This window comes from Necator americanus, chromosome I (assembly GCF_031761385.1).
Source record: "Necator americanus strain Aroian chromosome I, whole genome shotgun sequence".
Classification (NCBI taxonomy): domain Eukaryota; kingdom Metazoa; phylum Nematoda; class Chromadorea; order Rhabditida; family Ancylostomatidae; genus Necator; species Necator americanus.
This window is the reverse complement of record NC_087371.1, coordinates 19009196-19029182: the sequence shown is the minus strand read 5'-3', so window position 1 is coordinate 19029182 and position 19987 is coordinate 19009196. Positions and strand designations below refer to the sequence as shown.

General features: G+C 41.2%; 1 protein-coding gene across 1 annotated transcript; it reads right to left on the bottom strand.

Annotated features, from left to right (window-relative positions):
* Nucleotides 1–6378: 6378 nt before the first annotated feature.
* Nucleotides 6379–14454, bottom strand: RB195_006163 (uncharacterized protein; the record flags this gene model as incomplete). The annotated part of the gene is made up of 4 exons (XM_064179077.1): nucleotides 6379–6579; nucleotides 8148–8291; nucleotides 8377–8756; nucleotides 14337–14454. The coding sequence occupies 4 exons, from the start codon at nucleotides 14452–14454 to the stop codon at nucleotides 6379–6381; spliced, it is 843 nt and encodes a 280-aa protein (XP_064036065.1).
* Between the last annotated feature and the right edge of the window lie 5533 nt (nucleotides 14455–19987).

Sequence of the window (19987 nt, the reverse complement as noted above, 5' to 3'; positions counted from 1 at the left end):
TTTATTTACTCAGAAGTTTTCACTTCCGCTGCCTAGCACGCTACCTCAACAGTTCTCTTAACATTACACGGGTCGATCTACGCTCATGGATTGCTTTTGTGTGTAAATAAATATGCTGTGCGGAGAAAAATTGCCAAATAAGCTGTTAACGTCAAACAGTTTTTTTGTTGTTCCAAGCTACACTGCGTTCGTCATCTGATGGCCTTCTGTTTCTTTTTCATTGCATTCAAAAATAGAGTTATTATCCAAGTAATTCGTTTCACTTCTTAAATAGGAATAAAGAAAAGAAAACTTCCCAATCAAACCATTTTTTCTACTTATTTCTAAGCTGACAGATTTACTAGAAGTGTACTCCTTAGTGAAAATACAAGGTGAGTTCAGTTCTGGTTGTTTGCTCTCCATGGACTGTTCTCACACAAAAGAATTTTCCTCTTTCAGATGCTGTACGCTATCGTATTTTCTTACTGTGATAAGAAATTTCTCACATTAACGTGTCTATCCGCTTATAACAAGTGTTATTGTATTGTATAACTCTTCGCTACCGTAGCCTTGAGCATGTTCGCCTTATACCTTGATGTGCTTTAAATGCTAATCAATACGCGAATAAATTGTTGCATCACATGACCGCTGAAAAACTATGTAACTGAAAATGAAGTTAAAAGATTTCTGCAGAAGCGCTTGGTTAAAATACTAGGCAATTGATACGACTATCTACGGGATCTTTGTCTAAGTAATTAAACAAAATCTGCCACATTACGTTGTTGCATTTAATGCGGATTTTATTGAAGTGAGTGAAAAGAGCCGAAATTAAACACATCTATGAGGAGAAAACCATTAACTCCCGCTGGCCACCATGACGGAATCTTTCAACAAACTTAATTGACACTATGTACACAATGGAGGATCTATCCGAGTCACTGATAAGTAGCTAAATATTCGATCGACTTCTATCCACGTCTTCTCCTCAACATCTCAAGAACGCGTGCCCCGGACGCGACAAGATCCCGCAGTTTTCCTTCGTTTGGCGCGCTTTATGCTCCGCTTACTTTTGCTTCTATGAAAGGAGCTCTTCAGTGTTTTGAAATTCATTTCATGAACATGTCACCTCGCAAGCTTTAGCGAGAACCTACTCTAGGAGCGGATGTGATGGATCACGAACATCAGCGCAACTCTAGAGCAGTACCATCTGCAGAAAGGAGGAGGAGCGAGGTGGAAGTAGCCGGCGTGCTTCAGGCTGTCTGCAGGTCCCGTAGTGAGTGGCTGGTTAGGCCCCACCTTCTTCACATTATATTATTGTCTACATATGTACATAGTTTGGGATGATGGCCGAGTAAGTACTCGGAGTGTACTGTATGCAGTCGAGTACACAGGAGCCACAGAAAAGTGGCGAAGCTATCCATATATATATATATATATATATATATATATATATATATATATATATATATATATATATATATATATTGAGGAACTCGGCCGCGAGCGTCCGCAGGACGGCGCTCAGCGACCTCCCACAAGTGCCAGAGCCTGGTGTAAGGGTAAGGGCCGATATGGAGCCAGAGCAAGTGCAAAACACAGAGAAATAAGGCGGTAGCCTTAGTACCTCAAACTCGCAGCAACTTTCCCCACCACCAACGCCAACTTTCCCCAGGGTATTAGGAACCCAGTGCCAGTTGCTCACGAGAACACATCAATGAGCCTCCGGAACTGGACCTAGGAGACTAGCGCCCGGAAACGCGACAGCATGTTAGCGCAGTACAAGTAGAAAAGGATGGCTACTCTGAACCTAGTGCCACTATCACTGATTGTTATGATTATACGATAAATATACTTATTAGTAGAAGTTGTTACAAGAGATCATTTAAATACGCTCGGTAAAGGAAAGAAAAACTGACGAGCTGGAAAGCAAAGCTATACTAAGAAATTTACCTCAGAATTTACTATGTAGGTTTACAAATTGTAGCACAAGTGTGCAACGTGCTAAAGTCCATTTTTTTCAAAAATTTTAATTTCTACTTCTTCTGCTCTTTGTAACAACGGTTTAGACTATCTAAGTTAAAGGCATCACCCCACGAATCTAAAGTGGTACGGATTTCAGGTGGATTATTCGTAGCGTTCCGGTGCGCTACTTTTTACATCGAGCCGCATTTTCCGGGTCGTTTTTTTACGGCAATTAGGAAGAAATGGACGGAATCACCCCCTCTCCATAATCTACTATGCCGTATACCAATACTTCACCTGAAATCCGTACCACTACAGATTCGCTGGGTGATGCCTTTAACGAATTAATTGTTCAAAATGCTCTTCTGTTTCTCTAGTTCCGAAATATCCACGCTCAAGAGCGAAAATTCCGATATGCTATGCTCTCAGAATAAAATCTTTAAATCCAAAGTGGGGAAAAAGGTATGCAAAGAACCAATGTACGGCAATAGAAAATAGAATAGAATAGCAGCTGCTGATCCGTAGAATATAATTAAGAGAGACTCGTTTGTAACGCCGGCAAAATTAGCAGCTAAATTCAAATTTTGACAGAAGAAAACTGAATTCCATGTAAAAACCAGTTCATCTAGCAGATCATGAGGTGCTGATTCCGAATAATTTCCGTTTTTTAAATAGAAGCAGTTGGGGGAAGTTAAAAGAATGCGGTGAAAAAACCGCTAAATTGCAAAAATTGCGCAAATTTATCGCATTTCAACGTTAGGATTGTATACCTGGACTTTTCTCTAAGTATGCTCCATGTGAATTTCTCACCGTTTTCAGGAATTTTTATTTGATTGCATTCTCGACCTCAAATAATTGCCATGTAGTAGCTCTTCTCTTTTGTAATGGCTGTAATGTGTAATGTATACTTATTATAGTAAAGTAATGATTTGCCAGATTAGTGGTACAACTCATATTAGGGTAGCAAGTCAACTACCGAGGTATCGTCGCAGTTAGCTGAGTTGAATTGTAAAGCTGACTTCAGAGAAAGATTCATAAACAGATCCCTCAGCAGCTGAGAGGTCGAGATTTCGCAGAAATAATGTAGGTTATGAAAAATTGGAAATAAGTGGCGGCTGACTTATAACACAATCAGTTAAGGAGTTCCTTGTTACAGAGTATCATGTCCCTGACCACAGATTTCGTGAGCTCCACTTCTTCAGCCCTTCCTAGAAGAAGAAGTATCATTATTAAAATTCCCTCTACTAATATCCCAAAGCAAGAACTGTGTTCTTTACCCGATCTAAAAAAATGATCTACGGTCTATTCTTTTAGGTGATTGCGGTGGTCTCAAAATCAAGAAGTAGAAAGAAGACATGATACTAAAGGATCTGTCATCCAACAATGGCAGATAAAATATTTGGTGAACAGTGTTTGAACTCTTTAAGTTGAGCCCGTATACCTTGTTGTAATCGTTTGTTCTTGGCAAACGTTTCGACCTCTTCGGAGTCTTAGAATCGAAAGGATCGAAGGTGCTTTCCTGCTGAAAATCCGTTGTGAGGTTCAACGAGTAGCGCAACAGATACAGCAGAGGAGCTACAGAAGGAGATATTTGAAGATGCGTGAAAATGGGCGAGAAGAACAATCAATTATTTCGAAATCGACCATTGTGATCTGGAGCATTCTTTACGCGGAAAACCCAACAAAAAATCACAATTTTTTCGCAAAAAAAAAACAAATTCGCAATTGCATTAAACGACAAGCGAGTCAAGCAGCTTCGGAAGATTTTTAAGAAGACATAAAATATCAAACCTATGCATACGATGAATATGTCAATGATATGTTTTTCAAAATTCCGGTTCCTCACATAGCAAGACGAAACCGATATAAAAGATGGATTAGTTTCTGAAAAGCGAAAATAAATTCTGCAACCGTAGAGGTAAATGAAAGCAAATACTTTTCTACAGAGAGAAAGAACATGGAAATCCAGCGAGTAGAAGAAAGTAAACGAGAGGACTTGCACGGTTTCCTGCAAACGATTACATAGGAAGCAAGCATGAACAAACAAAGGGAAATTTGTAAATGGATGTATTTATAATACATTATCTCGCCTTTACTCTGGTATTCTCATTGTTTGCCCTTCTCACGATACTCGATCACTTTCATCCAACATCCAAATCCCACGGACAATAATCCTGAAGATAAATAAGGTTAACAAACTCAGATCAACTGGTGAATATGGACATCTCCAAGAATACAACGAAAAATCGCTGCAAATAATTGTACATAGAGGAAGTGTACGAAGGAGAAAGCAGATGGATCTCAATAAATGCTTCCATGACGGCCTCAAAATATTGTTCTACCCAAGAATTAGATTGTTCGTCTCCATTCAAGCTCCATTTCACTTTCTTGAAGGCCTTCCCTGAGGAGATCGATCGATGGAGACAATGTAGGCTGCAGCTTTCCTTCAACGTCCGCGATGCTGGCAAATTTTTATCAGCGTTTTGAAATTCAATCGAAACTCTAACGCTCTCACAACTGTGCGCACCAATTCTTCAAGAAATTCCATTTCGTGTACGAATGTTCGGGTCTTGTTCTTTCTTCGAATGATTCTGTTAAGAATCAACCGTTACATCATTACAAGGAATTTTGGTCACAGATTTTCTTTACAGTCTACTAGGTATTCTTTGAATTTTTCATGCGGACGCAATTAGCTCGAAATAGCTTTAGTTCCAGTGCAATTGCGTAAGCCACTGGCTGAAAAAGGGCGACGGGACCCTCTCAGCTCTCCTGTGCTATTGGAACTAGCTAGCTAGGGCAGAAACTGCAGGTTAATCCAAACGGTTCTTGCCATTATGCAAAGTGAACTTCAGCAATTGGTAAAGTAGATATATATGTTTTTTAACAAGCTAATATTGTAGTCGGCTGTTGTAATCGGCATCGCATGTTTTCTTCTGGCTTTACGCGACGCTTACGCACGCTCCCTCTTACCTCAATCCTGCCAGAACTGAAGCCGCATTGCTCTCGTCCGGTTAAACACATCCTATAAGCCAGCATCTTCATTCACATGACACATGCAGTGTGTACTACAAATGTAAAAAAAAAATTAGTAAGTTTAGCGGATTTATCACGAGTTTCCCAGAGCTACACAGATAAGACTAATTAAACCAATCGATCTTAGCGACTCTAATCCCTAGAGGATTAGGTGCAAAATTTTATACTGTTGTAAAAATTTCCGCAGGATTTTCTGTTCCGAAACTTTGGGATCCGTCTTAGGTTAGATCACAAAATGGTTCAAAACAACATTGCGAAATCACAAAAATAGCGTTTTAGAAGTTACAAGGTATGTTCGATCTTCCACTTGCTTACTGTTGAACACTTGAACATTTACATCAATTCGAGCGAGTCTCCTCATTCAAAAAAAAAAAATTCAAAAAAAAATTGACAGTTCCTGCTGCCGCATGGACGTTGTTCCTTCTGAGAAGTTGCCTCCCTTCTACATTGACCCTCTGCGGTCGTAGGTAGGCTCCTATTAAATCTACGTTCCTCTTTTTATTTGGTTCTCTTTTTTTCTCAATAGAAGCAGGGGTATATATTGTGGGGATTTCGATTGAATCCCTGTATTACTTAATTGTCGTAGTCATTTTCTCACTGATGTTTATTCCGCAGTAGACAGTTCGTGTTTTGAGGTAACTTTCCAATTTTCGACAAGAATAAGAATAAATATAAGAATTTTTTCAAGAATATCTTCAAAATTGTTTTATTTCATGAGCGGAAACTGCGTATAGCTTGTCGCCGTTGATTTAGGAACAAGAAGTCATACTCGTTGATCTCTTTGAGCTTTAATCCGCACTTCTCCGAACCACTCAATCAGAGAGAGCTGAACCTAAATCGTTATGCCATTTGCGAAACATGCACTGTCTCCTCCTACGTTTAGAAGGAGGTTTCACGTACATAACATACCTACTGAAATAATAAATAAATAACTGATAATGATAAAAAGGTAAAGTTTCTGGCGTTAATCAATCTGCTTGGGATCCGCCCCCATGTTCACTTCAATTCAGAATTGTTTGAGGTTTACGAACGTATAACTGGCCTATACAGTAACCTGTGGTGGCTAGCCGATGTGTCACGTCAGTGTTTTATCCTCCCAGACAACAAGTCCAGTTTTCGTCTTTTTTCTGACACGATTAGATGGACTGTCGTTTCTTCTTCTTCTTCTTCCTAGCGTTTGTCCCGCGTTGTTGCAGGGGCCCGCCTTTCTGTTTTTCTCTTTCATTTGGTTCGATCCAGCGCATCAGCCGTACACAAACGCGCATCTATCATATCCAGCTTCACACGGTCCAACCATCGAATCGTTGGTTTGCCGCGCGGCCTTACGCCTGAATCGTCGGGCTTCAGAGCGATTTTGGCAACAGAACTTTTCTCTCACCGCTAGACGTGACCAAACCATCTCAGTCACGCCTCCTTCATCTTTTCAGTTTCCGTGGCGACGCTGAAGATGGAGCGTACAGTGTCGTTGTACACAAGATGGTCTTTTAGCGTTACACCTAACGTCCATCTCAACATTCGCATCTCTATAGCGTGCAACACTTTTTCCAAAGCTTTCTTCGTCGGCCAGCTCTCGCATCCGTAAAGGCAACAGGATGCAAAACCATCCTGCAGATCTTCGACTTCAGTCGAACAGGGGCTTTCTTGATGCACAGTATGCCTGTTGTCATTTTCCTTTTCATCCACGCCGCATTAACACGTGCTCGACCTTTTTTTTATCAATGTCGCCTGTGGAAGTCACTTTACATTCAAGGTGCTTGAAACAGTCCACCTTGTTTAATTTGGTGCCATTGACACGAATCGAACCATCTTCTATCCTTGGTCCGCACTCCATGTACTCACTTTTTGACACATTGAGGTGCAATCCATGTTGCTGCAGCCGATCTGTCCAAGACTGCACTTGTTTTTGAGGATCATCTCAAGACTCCGACGCGAGCACGACATCGTCGGCAAAGAGTAGGGTCTAGGGATGCTGATTCTGGATTTCCTTCGTTATCCATGCGCAGCATGAACAGCAGAGCTGAAAGTGATGAACCCTGATGAAATCCTACCTGTACAGGAAGTGGGCTGCTTGTTCCAGCAGCACACTGTAAAACGCCGGTAGGCCTCGCATAAAGCAGCTTCGTCTACCACACAAATTCTTCTAGTACTTTAGGCACCTCATGCACATCCATAACTGCACATGTGGGACACGGTCGAAAGCTTTCTCGAGATCGAGAAAAGCAAGGTGCACACTGCGGTTCTTCTCTCGATGTTTCTCCAGAAGGATGCGGACAGGATCCATAGTGCTGCAGTCCTTCGCCAAGCCGCACTGGTTGGGTGACGCGCTGACAATCTTCCTCGGACGAGCTTCTAGGACACGCTCAAAAGCCTTCATCGTATGGCACAACAGTCATATAGGCCTGCACGAAGTGCAGTCAACAATGTCTCCTTTCCCTTTCCAGACAGGCACGGTCACGGAAGTTTGCCAAACGTCTGGAGTGCGTCCTTCTGCAACGATCTTGCTAAATAGAATTGCTAGCTACAAGGACCCTTAGACTTCTTAGCGTAGGTACGTCATTAAGAACGTTTGCTTTGTTGACTCGATTTTTGCGAGAACACTACTGATTTCGAGTGCAGTAGTTGGTAGAACACGACCCTCGACGCTAGGAGCAGTTGAAATGGGGGGAAGGCAGAACTCTTCGTTACACAGGTGATTGTAGTACTCTCGTCATCTTTCCAGGATTTGACCAGAATGACGCAGAACGGCGCCATCAGCTCCCCTAACGATCTTGGTGTGCTCCATATCCAAGAAGCGATGACTTGAGCGATGACGCGCCCTGACTAAACGATACACTGCCCGCTGGTATCAATTTCGCACACAACCTTGTAGCGGTTGGACTTCGTCTTGGAGAATGCCTTCTTAGCCTCCTTCTTCCCTGCTAGGTAAGCACCACGATCTTTCGGTGGACGTGTCCTTCACCAGAGCTTATATTTGGACTTCTTTCCACGAATTGCCGCCTGAACGTCCTCGCTCTAAAACCAGGTAGCCTTTGTATACTGGGCTTACCTAGAGTCGTTTTTCTCAGAGTGTTCTCCGAGGTCAAACGTAAACGTATGGAAGCGGACGACCACATTTCTTCCACACTACGAGTAGGCTGGAAAAGTGCAGATGGAGACGCGGATGCGGAGAATACCTTCTTTCGGTCCTTCAGATTCCACCATCTGATGCGCAGGGTTTCATTCCTTGGATGTCTCTTCCTTGGACGGAAGATTTTCAAGTCAATGACGAGCAAATTATGTTGGGCGGCGACATGGTCCCTAGGGATAACTTTTGAATCCTGAAGAAATCGGCGATCCCGTCAGCGTAACATCTAGAAAGTATTTTCGTTTTGTTTTCCGACCGTCACTTGCAACGGCATACACCAGGTTCCGCAACTCGACGTCGTTACGAACTCCATAGCCGTATCCTCCATGACAACTCTCGAAGCCATCTTTCCGCGGAACAACATGTCCGTTGAAGTCTCCTCCGATTAGAAGTGCTTCTTTGCCTTCCAGGGATTGGACGTACTGCTTCGAATCTTCCCAAAAGCACGCCTTCTCTTCTTTACTACAGCCCACCTGTGGCGCGTAAGCAGAGACGACTTTCAATCCAACATTCCTATGTCTACTTTTACAGCCATTAGGCGATCCGATAGTCGATAAACCTCCCACCGCTGCGACGCTGTTTCTGAACGTCTCGTTCAGTATGACACTAACGCCATTGCGATTTGATGTGCCGTGGTAGATGAGCTTGCAGGTATCGCCTAATTAACATGACTTGGAGCCTTTCCAGTGAGTCTCCTGTACACAGCATATGTCAACACGGCGTTTTCTGAGAGTGTCTGCCAGTTCACGACTTCTTCCAGTAAGCGTCCCAACGTTAAGTGTTGCCAAGCGCACTGGATGTTGCTGGCGATGGTGGACTCAGTTCTCTAGCCGGTAGTGCTAGCATTTTTTTCACATTGCTCGGGCGAGGAGAATGCGCGTTGCTTCTGGAGGACACCCTAAACTCCGGGGGAACATGGTAGACCTTAGCAGTATGAGGGGGTGTTGTTCTGCAGCCTGGCACCGGAATCGTACTACCTCTTTACTTAGCTAGCCTGTAGTCTCGGCCCTAGGACCAGGCTACTAGCCTGACACCTTTGTGGCATGGCTGAGCCTGCCAAAACAAAGTCTCGGCACCATAGCCGCGCGACGACCAGGGCCACCTCTGTGTCGCTCTGAGGAGTGAGGTAGGATTTGCAGCAGAGGTGAACTGTAGTTTACTTAATAATTATACAAATCGTGGTGCAATCGTATGTAGTCCGGAGGAAGGGGAGCCAAATGGATTTTCCTTTCAATTTTTCTAATTTCCGAACAGTCCGGGACTACCTCTGAAGTCATTTCACTGTCTAAAAACAATTATAGCACCATTTCAGTACATTAATCAAATGGCTGAACGGCTTTCAAGGAAAATCGAAATTGTCCAGAACTGCTTCCTATGACTAATCTAAGCTTTTGTTTCATGAAAACTGGGTTTGGATTTGAATTTTACAACATGCTAATGTTATACTCGTGTTCTACATTTGAATTTATCTTGAAAGAAACCACACCGATTGCAGCTCCGGCCTACTGACCCCTCAGCTATGTACATCAGCACCCAAATTGTTCAGACCTTTCTCTACCTTCTTTGCCGCCATAAAACACTCCAGCATTTTCTCTAAGAAATTCAATCATCCGGCTGATTACGACACGATGCTTAAGATAAGGGGGAAAGGACTGGAATTCGCGATGGAAGATATTTCCGTAGTTGCACACCACCGTACTTTGTTTGTTTTACCGCTTATATCCACTTAGTAGCGGATGAGCGACTAGCTGAACTAGCCGTCGCGGATCTTCGGCTGAGGACCGCGCAACACGGTGTTTTCGTCAAGTTTGCGCGCTACTGTTTTCAGGTGGAGAACAGGCGGTGCTGAAGTGTTCAAACATTTCTCTACTTGACTTCTAAGGCACGTGCAAATATGTACAGCTGCAATCCGCTTAAAAGCGAATTCCTGACCAGTGCTATCAATATCCGCCCACCCACACTTACTGTCCGATCTAAGCTCGTTTTCCAATAATACTTATCTTCTTCGCCATTATTTTTGCGCACAAGATAGCGGAGTCGTTTTCGATGGAAAGGAATGAAACAAAAAATCCGCCGAAAAAAAACGATTCCTCCGTTGCACTACATATTTAAAAAGCACTCCACTCTTGCTTCGTTCCCCTGCGGAGCCCTCAATGGTGCTCATTCCGTGTCCCTTCCATCTCTGTCGTGGCAATTTTAGTTGTTTCGCTCCTTTTCTCGCTTCTCTAAAGTCCCTTGTAAGAAAAGGAACCTTTTCTTCGTTATAGGAGCTTCTCAAAGGAAAGCAGGGAAACGGTTCTTTGCAGAAAAAGTGTTCCGTAAAGGATTAACATTGTTCCCAGGTGAAACGTTGCGTTTTTATCAGCTCCTTATCAAAATCTCGTGGAGCACACCCGTGCTGCTTTTCCAAACTTTATAGTGACTAGTGATAGTGAACTTTATAGTAGTGAAAGAATTTCTTTGGATGGAATTTCTAAGGTGTTTTTTCTAAGGCAAAAAAAGAAGATCGTAAACTCCTTTCTTTAGACTGAAGCGTATAATTTCAGGACTTTTTAGCTTATTTAAGTTGACCTTAATTCCTGACTCTTTAATTCTTTTATTACCGCAAGTATTTTTAATAAACGTAAATTATCTGTTAATCTCTTCCTTGAAAGCGATCGGAGGAACTTTGGCAGAGAATAAATTCGCAGACAAATGTGATTTTTTTTTCACATTTTCTCACGGAGAAAAAGAAATGGGATGAGATTTTCCTACGAAAGGAGCGCATAAGTCTCATAGTTCGTTTATGCTATAAAAATGCCATAAGACGATGTTATTTGACAATTTACAGCTGAGTACAACTGCTTCTTGCATAGGTCGAAACTCTGCATTTGCAAAGCGGCTTTGCTCAGCAGGTGTCTCTCCTGCAGTGGATCTTTGTCAGGGCTCAGCTGAGCTAATTGTGCAATGTCCGCCTAATAATTCCAGGAACTGCGGTCCTCACATACACGGATCAGGTGTACGATGGCTTTAAACAAACAGTCTAGAGGCTGGGCGTGGATTTCGTTACTGTCACCTGTGAAGTCATCATCTCTGAAAGTAAACACATGAATTCCATTGAACATAGATAATAGAAGGGGAACTTTGCTTCTAGGCCAAGCAGACTTCGAATTCTGAGAAAGGTCCTCGAATCAATAATTGTAACTTCTATCATAATGAGAAACAATTCTAGACAACTGTGACTAATCGACTCTATGCACTACATCCCTTATTTTTCTAATCACGTTAATCACTGTCGTTGAGGTTTATTCCCTCTGTTCATCGTTGCTTCTCTTCAGCCTGTGAGTCGGACTAATTTCTGATCAGCGAAGTGCCAAATGATGGTGAAAATGATAACGGAAAAAGAGAGAAAGGAATGAAAGATGAAAGAAAAGAATGCAGTAAGAGTTTTAGTGTGTAATATAATTAACATAAAGGACCTACCGAAAAATAAGAACTAACTGAGTAGAAAAACTTGATAAGAAATGAGAAAAAAAGGAACGACTAGGAAAGGAATCACTGCATAACTATATATCTCCGAGAGTAAACATGGCTGAGAGGTCTTCAGTGACCTCTCTATAAATAGCTCGAATAGGAGTGAGCGAAACAAGCAGTACATATGGGAAGAACTTAACATAGTTTTCATTTCATGTAAATGGAGACAACCGTTTAGGTAATTAAGTAGAGAGCAGCGTCGGAAAGTAGAATTCGAGCAGAGGAGATTGTAAATATCCAGCTCAGGAAAGTAGCACATGCAGCGGTCTTTCTTTGAAGGCCAACGAATCCACTGACTTTATCTATCCTTAGTGACGGTCGCATAAATTTCATAAAGAATCGAAAAGTTGTTAAGATTAAATTATTTGTGTGTTTTAGTAGATAGCACGAGTTTTCTCATCTGTCTGTTGTACATGCATGTACATAAGCGAAAGTGCACATCGCTACACACATATATCTTACGAGTTCCTCATTGAACGATGGTGTTAACTCGTACCGTGGGAGACTATAAATTGTTGGTGACAAAGAAACTTGCTTAGGTCTTCTTCTCCAACATTTTCACCGGAGTTCCCATCGGACTTTATCCACGTCGCACGTTATATATGAATACATACATTTGGAGTATGTATAGAACATGTTCCCAACCTGATATTCCCAACAACAGCGCACGCGGCTTTGGGGGAACATTCATTTCTCGTGCACACTCATTACAGCATTAGTAGTATCGTGGTACTTATCATTAATGCATCTATATTTTTATGTCAATATTTACAGCGAAAGTTGAACATCCCTTCGGTAACGATGCTTCACTCTGATCACTTCTCCCACGCTAAATTCCATGAAGATCTTATGTTTTGAATTCGAAATTTTTAAATCTTCTCTTTTTTTACTGTTCTCTTGTTTCTCTGAATATTTATTGTGCCTCGTTATAAATGAAAACGATTTATGTGATGCAACATTCTCCACGTTCTGGAAAAGAGTTTCCATCGGAATTTATCCACATCGCACGTTACCACACATACATTTGCAGTAGGTATAGAACAAAATAGCAAATCCTTGCTATATTCGATTTCTATTCACACTGTTTTGTGATCTCATCTGCTTCAAAAACTCTTTTAAACTGTTTTAGCAAGAAAATACAAAGGGGAAATGTTAGAAACAATGAGAGCTTTTCCGCAAGCACGCTCTTGAGTGTTCGCCAGATTTCTAAGGATTTTAAGCACCTCCATTCTATGTTCCTTCAACTTCGGCTATAAAACCGTCAAGGATTTCGGACATTTTCCGCAACTTTTTTTCGAAGTTACCATCTCTGGTTCCTTTTCATTTAAAAAGGCTCAGTGAATATTGTCAGAATGCAGGAGGTTGTATTCGAAGGCGTAAGCGATTCTTCACGTTCTTCAGAAAGCGATTCTTCACGTTCTTCGGAAAGACTTCTTACTTCCCCTGAAGTAAAAGACTTTTACAAGAGAATTTCAACTATGGGCCACTCGTCCTCGATGAACTCGTTTACCTCGCATGAACATTTCTATTGTTCTTTAAGGAATCTTCAGGAAATAGAAGTGAAACTATGATTATGGACTAGGCTTCTGATATTTTGCTGAAAATATCGTGAAACCAAGAAGTCCAGCTGCCGACGTCCGAAGTGCATCCTTGCAAACAGCAACTATCTGTTAGGATGACATATTCGTGTGTTCTTGTCACTATGAAAAGGAAATGAAAAGAACAGCAGAGAAAAATTCCATGGGAGCCATCGGAACGATTCGATTTTCTTTGCGTGTGTATCTGTGTATTCTATGCATAGATGTACAGTGCTTCAGTTGCTCACAGATCGCTTCGAACGATACGATAGTTTCGGTCAGCGTTCCTATCCTTCTCCGTATTTTCACTCTTTTCAGTCAGTGCTGACGGCTATCGCGAATGTCAAAGGGTACATCAGTTGGCCGGATCCTCAGCAGTCATTTTCTGGCTCCCGCATCGCCATAAAGGCGTTTGTGAAACACGCTACGCACAGCTGTAACATATTCCCATGCATATTCATAACGACGTTGCATCCAGACGAGCGACGCTAACGCCATGCGCTCGCTGGCTCGCCAGCTCGTTAATCACTATAACACACGATTATCGAAGCCTTTGTCTCCCCGGTGGGGGTTCCATGATAATCGCCACCGTTCAGTGCAAATCGACTCAACAGCATTATTCAATCGCTCATCGCTCGCGCTCGTCACCTTTCACGATGCGATATGATCGTGATTCAGGGGCGGAGTCCTCCGAACAAACCGATCCGTCTTCATGTTTCATTTCTCATCTGCTGCCTCGGCAGTGGCTGAGCACCGGCGAGTTCTCCTGGGATTCTAACTCTCGCCACTATTCAAATTCTCCGCTAATGCCTCCCCAGATAGTTCGTGCCCTCACGGGTTGTCGACCGCATATATAGCTGTCGATCATCATCACCAGCTATCGATCAGTCGCTGTTGATCTACTCTCATTTATCGTCAAACTCTTACTTTTGAGGCTCTCGTAGATGTTTCGTCGGCAGTTGTCTGCTTTTTTTGTTCTTTTTACGAGTAAGTCGCTTATCGCTAGCCTACACGCATCGTTCGTCGGGCGATTTTAATATTTCGATGATAAGCGAACAATGCTATATTGACAAATATCGCCGCGATTTGCTTACGGAGCTGTTGCGGAACTAGTATGGCGCTGTTATCAGTGCCCACTGCCTACATACTTTTCACTTTACGAGACGGTTTTTGATCTGGTTCGAGTTCGGGTTCTCTTAAAAATCTCTCGACTGCTTTGCTCTCGTCTAAGCCGTGTTCCAATGCGACGGAGACGTACGTACGCATCTTTTCTCTGCTTCTTCTGTTTGCGCTCGGCCATTCCAGTGGAATATTTTGCTAGCTCTTTGGAATTCGAGCGGCATCTTCAAATTTTGTTTGTTGTGTGTACAATAGAGGATGTTTCGATGACCTTTCGCCTCCTCACACAATGTGATTGATCTTCTCTTTCATTCGTAACGTAATCGTAGGTGAAACTTCGATAGCCGGCTTTTTCTTCGTTTCATGTTCTACAACGGCTCTGCAAACAAAATGTTGCGAAGCTTCTCTCGCACCACAAGCATTACATCTCTCTCTTTGCTGATTTTCCCAGCTTTTTTCCGCAGATTTCCCTCCAGTATGAATTTTGTTCGCTAAAATATTATCGTCTGATCTCATTTGCGATAGTGTTTCCCTACTGTAAAATCATCAATACTAGTAATAAATAATGGTAATTGCTTGAAAAACGACTTAAACAAAAAGTCCCTCTCCTACATCAGTCCGTAATCTCAGGATCGCTTGTTCTCGTCCTGTTGAAAGCTGTTATCAAAAACTGTGAGCCATCAGTACAACTCCAAGTGGCGACTGTATGCATTTCAGCTCTTTGATGCCATAAACAACTTCTTAGGATGAGAGCCTTTGTTTTTGCTGCTGTACTATCCAACAACCATCTTCTAGCGAAGTTGGCAGCCGAGCACAGCCTTTCATTAAGGCGCGTCCTCCCAATCAACAGAATCATAGGATATCCATCAAGAGTTTCCCATTTATTGCTTCTTCGAAAGTAATTGTTGTCTTCTGGAGGAGGATGTACTGTCCAGGCGGTCGTCTGCCAAGATATACGTGACTTAACCGGTAGTGAACCACATTGATGCTTTTCTCTTACAGCTAATTAAATCCCACTACTTGAGGAACGTTCATTTTCTCCCGATCTCATCGAAGAGAGATCGCATGACTAAGAATCTAAAAATAGCCTATGTACATTTTTTGAAACTTCTGTGCTATCAAAAACCGTGAACAAATGGGCGCTGGCTACCGTTTGTGCCTATCATAATAAAACAACGAGCGATTGTTCTTTGCTTTTAATTTTTTTTTCCTAGAATGTAGACAATAAGGGACACCCGTTCTGAAAACACAAAGAACGTCTTTGGAATCCCCAAAAAGTGAAAAAAGTTTTTGAACAGGTGCTGATATAGATCTATTTGGAAAAAATGAGACCCTACCAACCTTAATGACTTCCAGCCAGCTTCGTATATACAGCGTAGGGGAAATTTAGGACGATTTTCTGACGATAGATCTGTAGTTTCAGATAGCGCTGTAAACAACACCGACTATCACAACAACGACAGGCTTTTTCCCCAACCAAGAAGGATTATTTCTCTCTAAATTGCCACAGCACAAATCTTATTCTTGAAAAGAAATTTAGTATGTGAAACATCAAACCAAGATTTCGGTCAAAAATCTTCAAAAGAAAGATTTTAAAATTAAAAAAAATCAACCTAAACCACGAGTTATAATGAGTTATATTACTTTTCCAACCGAAATAGAAAAATTCCTTTTTTCGTTATGAATCTAAGGGCTTTTCTTTTGTAAAAATTTAAAATTTTCTTCAACGCTAGTTCTGTTTCTTAGTAATCTCGTACCAACGATTGCTATTTAGTGCAGCTTCTATATGCTCACTGAGACCAGTAATTGATCTTTTTTTTTCCAAAGCATTTTTTCCTTCGCGCGGATCCTACTTGTTCAATAAATCCTCACAAGCTCTTATCTGCTGTAGTTTAAGTATTAGCAGTTCTAGATTGGATTTCTTGAGACTATTTGTTTTGTGCTGTTCAAAATACATTGAGCCATCATTATTTTCTTACTCTTTTTCAATTAGGCTCTGCGCCTTCTGTGCAAAGGAAATGCGACAGATTTTTTGAGTTCGTTCGTCGACGTCATACCATCCACTAAACCCGCCAAGCACTGATTGTTCCATATGTTCCATCTCATTTATTTCGGTCAATGGCACAGAACAACTCTCTAAGAGAATCTTTTTTTACATTACTTTTTTAAATTCCAGTCTGTTGTGAGTAAACACCTTCGGCTTTTTTGCTCTTTTTCCACATCACATGGATTTGTATTGCCTTCTTCAATCACCAAGCGCTGCTGAGCAGCAAATGTCGGATTTTCTTCAACTGTTCGCGTTGCTCATGGACATGGAGGTGTTTGCGCAGATTAAATTTGACCTCTTCGAGAGAATGAATGAAACGTCTTTGTTCGTAATGGGACGGCAAACATTCCACAATATTTATTATATGTTGCGGAGAGGCTTTTAATAATAAAACGAAAAACAGAATCCTTTGAGAAAACCCAAAACTCTGCCACTATATAGATGTCGAAGTTAAAAAGTGTTTGACATTAATTAGGTGAAGTACTTAATAGACAGCGTGAATTGTGAATTATGTGAACTGATCCTGGAAATGAAGAAAATTTTTCCGGGTAAATGAAAATGGTATCTTCCTGAAGGGACGGAGGCGATATTGAGTATTCCATAAATCTGATTAATGATATAGACGGTAAGCACACTTACTAAAAACTATGTATCTACGAGATAGTAGATTGTAATACTGGACAGTAGTGACAATATAATTTGAAAACGATAAAAACTAGTAATTCTACTGTGACTTGATTCTGAGCTCTCACTACATGAAGGAAGCATTTCATTTCTATAACACATTCTTTTGCAATTCCTGAAAACATGGATTTATGATCAGTAGAAAATCTTAAGGAGTTAAAACTAGACGAGGACACTGTCATCGAGTTCCACACGTACAGGGAGAAATACCAACATTCTCATGATATTCGCGAATGTTGCGCGCTTGTTCGCAATTAAAAAGTGCACATTTCTTCACATTATGCTTTTTTCTTCTTATGATTGATGTTGGAAATGTATGGATGATTCCTGTAAGTGAGGAGAACTCACATGCACTCACTGCTCTTTTCTTCATCGAGACTTTTTGCTTTATAATGCGCTTTTCTTTCTTATCTCCATTGCAATTCTTTGTTTAAAGAGATCACTTCTTGAATTTCCCTCCCTCCTTTATAATCTAAGAAAAACAGAACATGTTTGTAATGATCAAAAGACAGCAAATATGTTTGATTTTCTCATAAAATCGGCTCTACATCATCACTTCTCTTTACTATGGGAAACCCTTATCACCACTTTTTGCCGCTTCGAGTAAAGTCAACAAAGTCAACGAGTAGCGTGTGTTGATGCTTTCGGGGCAACACAGGCGCTAAGATCAGCAGGAAGTTTTCTATCACCAAGAATAATTCACCATAAAACATTATGCCCATACAGCAAAAACCATTCAGATTCCTCTACAAAAAAGAGGGGATTACATGGGAATTCTGGAATTATGAAACTTTTTTTACGAACCGGCAGCTCCTCTTTCTCTCACTTTATTTTCAGAAGTACTTTTTATCCTCTGGAATTCACAAAACACTGGATTTATTGTCTCTGATTAAGTCTCGTCTTGTTCTTTGATTGGTTTGTCACAGCACCTGTTGCCCCACAGAGGATTTCTTCTTTTAAGTAGCTTGTTTTTTTTTTCCGAAATGAACTCTGTAGGAGTTCAACGCTCGTTGCAAATCTTCCCACACAGCCAAAATTTTATGGCTTCTTCAAAACTTGATTGTAGTTAGTTTTCTTGATGTTATCTCGTCTTTTTGCCTGCAGGTACAAGTTTTCAGAGATGGACTTTAACAGATCCTAGAAGTCTCTAAAAAAAGAAACGTTCTCTGTAACTCTCCAAGGAAAATGTGGGTTCTGATAATCTTATGATTTCTATTGCATTGCATAATAGAATCATCTGGATGGTAGAACTTCAGTCGACTTACTGCACACTATAATGCACTTTATTTGAATATTTCGCGCTAGTTTTTGTGCAGTCCATTTTTACACTATCAGAGGATAGACCTTTCTAATTTTTATCTTTTATAAAAAATCATGAGTATTCTGGACTTCAAAAAAAGTTATAAGACAATACGAATAGCCTGCTAGATCATCATCCTTGAGCCTTCATCGATGGGTTGGTATGGGGCAAATCTTTTCGCATTCATTGTTTTAATGTTCGGCACTAAACATTTTCACTTTCTAACTGGAAGCCAATTTTTTCCGTCCTGGAGAAGCGGAACTACTCCGCTTACACTGTCTTGGGTACAGCTTCAGGGAGCAAAAAAGTTTGCTGATAATATAACCAAGATCGTGATCCAACTTTTTTTCGGAAAACAAAAAAACGAATTTTTATTTCCTCACTTGGATTTTTTCTTCTAAAAAGAAGTCTATAAAATCACCAAAGTGTTTAGTTTTATAGAAGGGAGCTGAAATATCAAGCAGAAAAAGTAGACTAAACTGAGTCAACATCCAGTGCAGTGCAGTTTTTTCTTGAAGAGCTGTGGTTTCGGCGAACGGATTTTGTGGAGTCTCGAAATTCTGCATTTGTGAAGGACTCATACATCTGGAAAGAAACGAAGACTCCTTTTTTAGAACTTTGATCCTTCATTTAATAATTCTTATCACTTCCTTTGATGGCACGACACTTTTCTGTCTTTTATATACGTTTTTTCTCTGCTGTGCTTTTTCTCGCTCCATTATGTCACGTATTTACGTTTCGCTCCCGAACTTCTGCTTTGATCGTCTCATTTGTTTATCGAATGTTCACGTCATCTGATTTCAGACGTTTAATATCACACTCTATCATCGATTCAGCGAGTAACTGCGTCTCTCCCTTGAACAGAGGCAAGTGTTTACGTATCTCCTATATGTGTTCCATCAAAGTTAAAACTAAATTAATGGATTTTGATCAACTAAGAAGAACACCCTAGGTTTATAAACTGGGAATCACTTGAAGAAACCCAACAATTCCATTTTGAATTGATTTTTGGTGTATAGTACTGTAGAACGTTTATCACTAAATATAATAAAAGCCTGATTTCAAATCCTACAATAAGAAAACTATGAGCAGTGACAGTGTATACTTGAGGACTATGGCGATAACCAAATTTTGGAAGAATTTCCAAAAAATTGTGGGTGTGTACTGTACGAATACTGTAATAACTCTATGCTTTAAGACAGCTTATCACGAAAGTGACGAAAACTATAAACGTAAAGATCGGAAAATCCGGGAAAAAGTATAGAATCCAGTGTGTAGATTACGAATATCGGAGCGGCACCAACCGAATTCCCCTAGACTTGCCGAAAAATGGCGTGAGAACGGTGTTGTTCTATGAGGTACGTTGGAGCGCGCATTACTGTACACAGTCCGGTCTCCTCAGCAACCCACGTTCATCGGTTTTATCTGAAGGCTAGTGAGGAAACCTCATTGATCTTTTACCGATCGCATGTGGACGCGGCTGCACAAAGGTTGTGATGTCCCTCGTTGGGACTAGGGTCATTCTTCAGGACCAATAGGGGGAATTGAGCGGGACCATGAACATGCTCGTAATCTACACCCGAGCTCAATATCTCCCCAAAGCTTCCCCAGTTGCGTCGGTTCTATGACACGCTGCCTTCAGGAGTTCA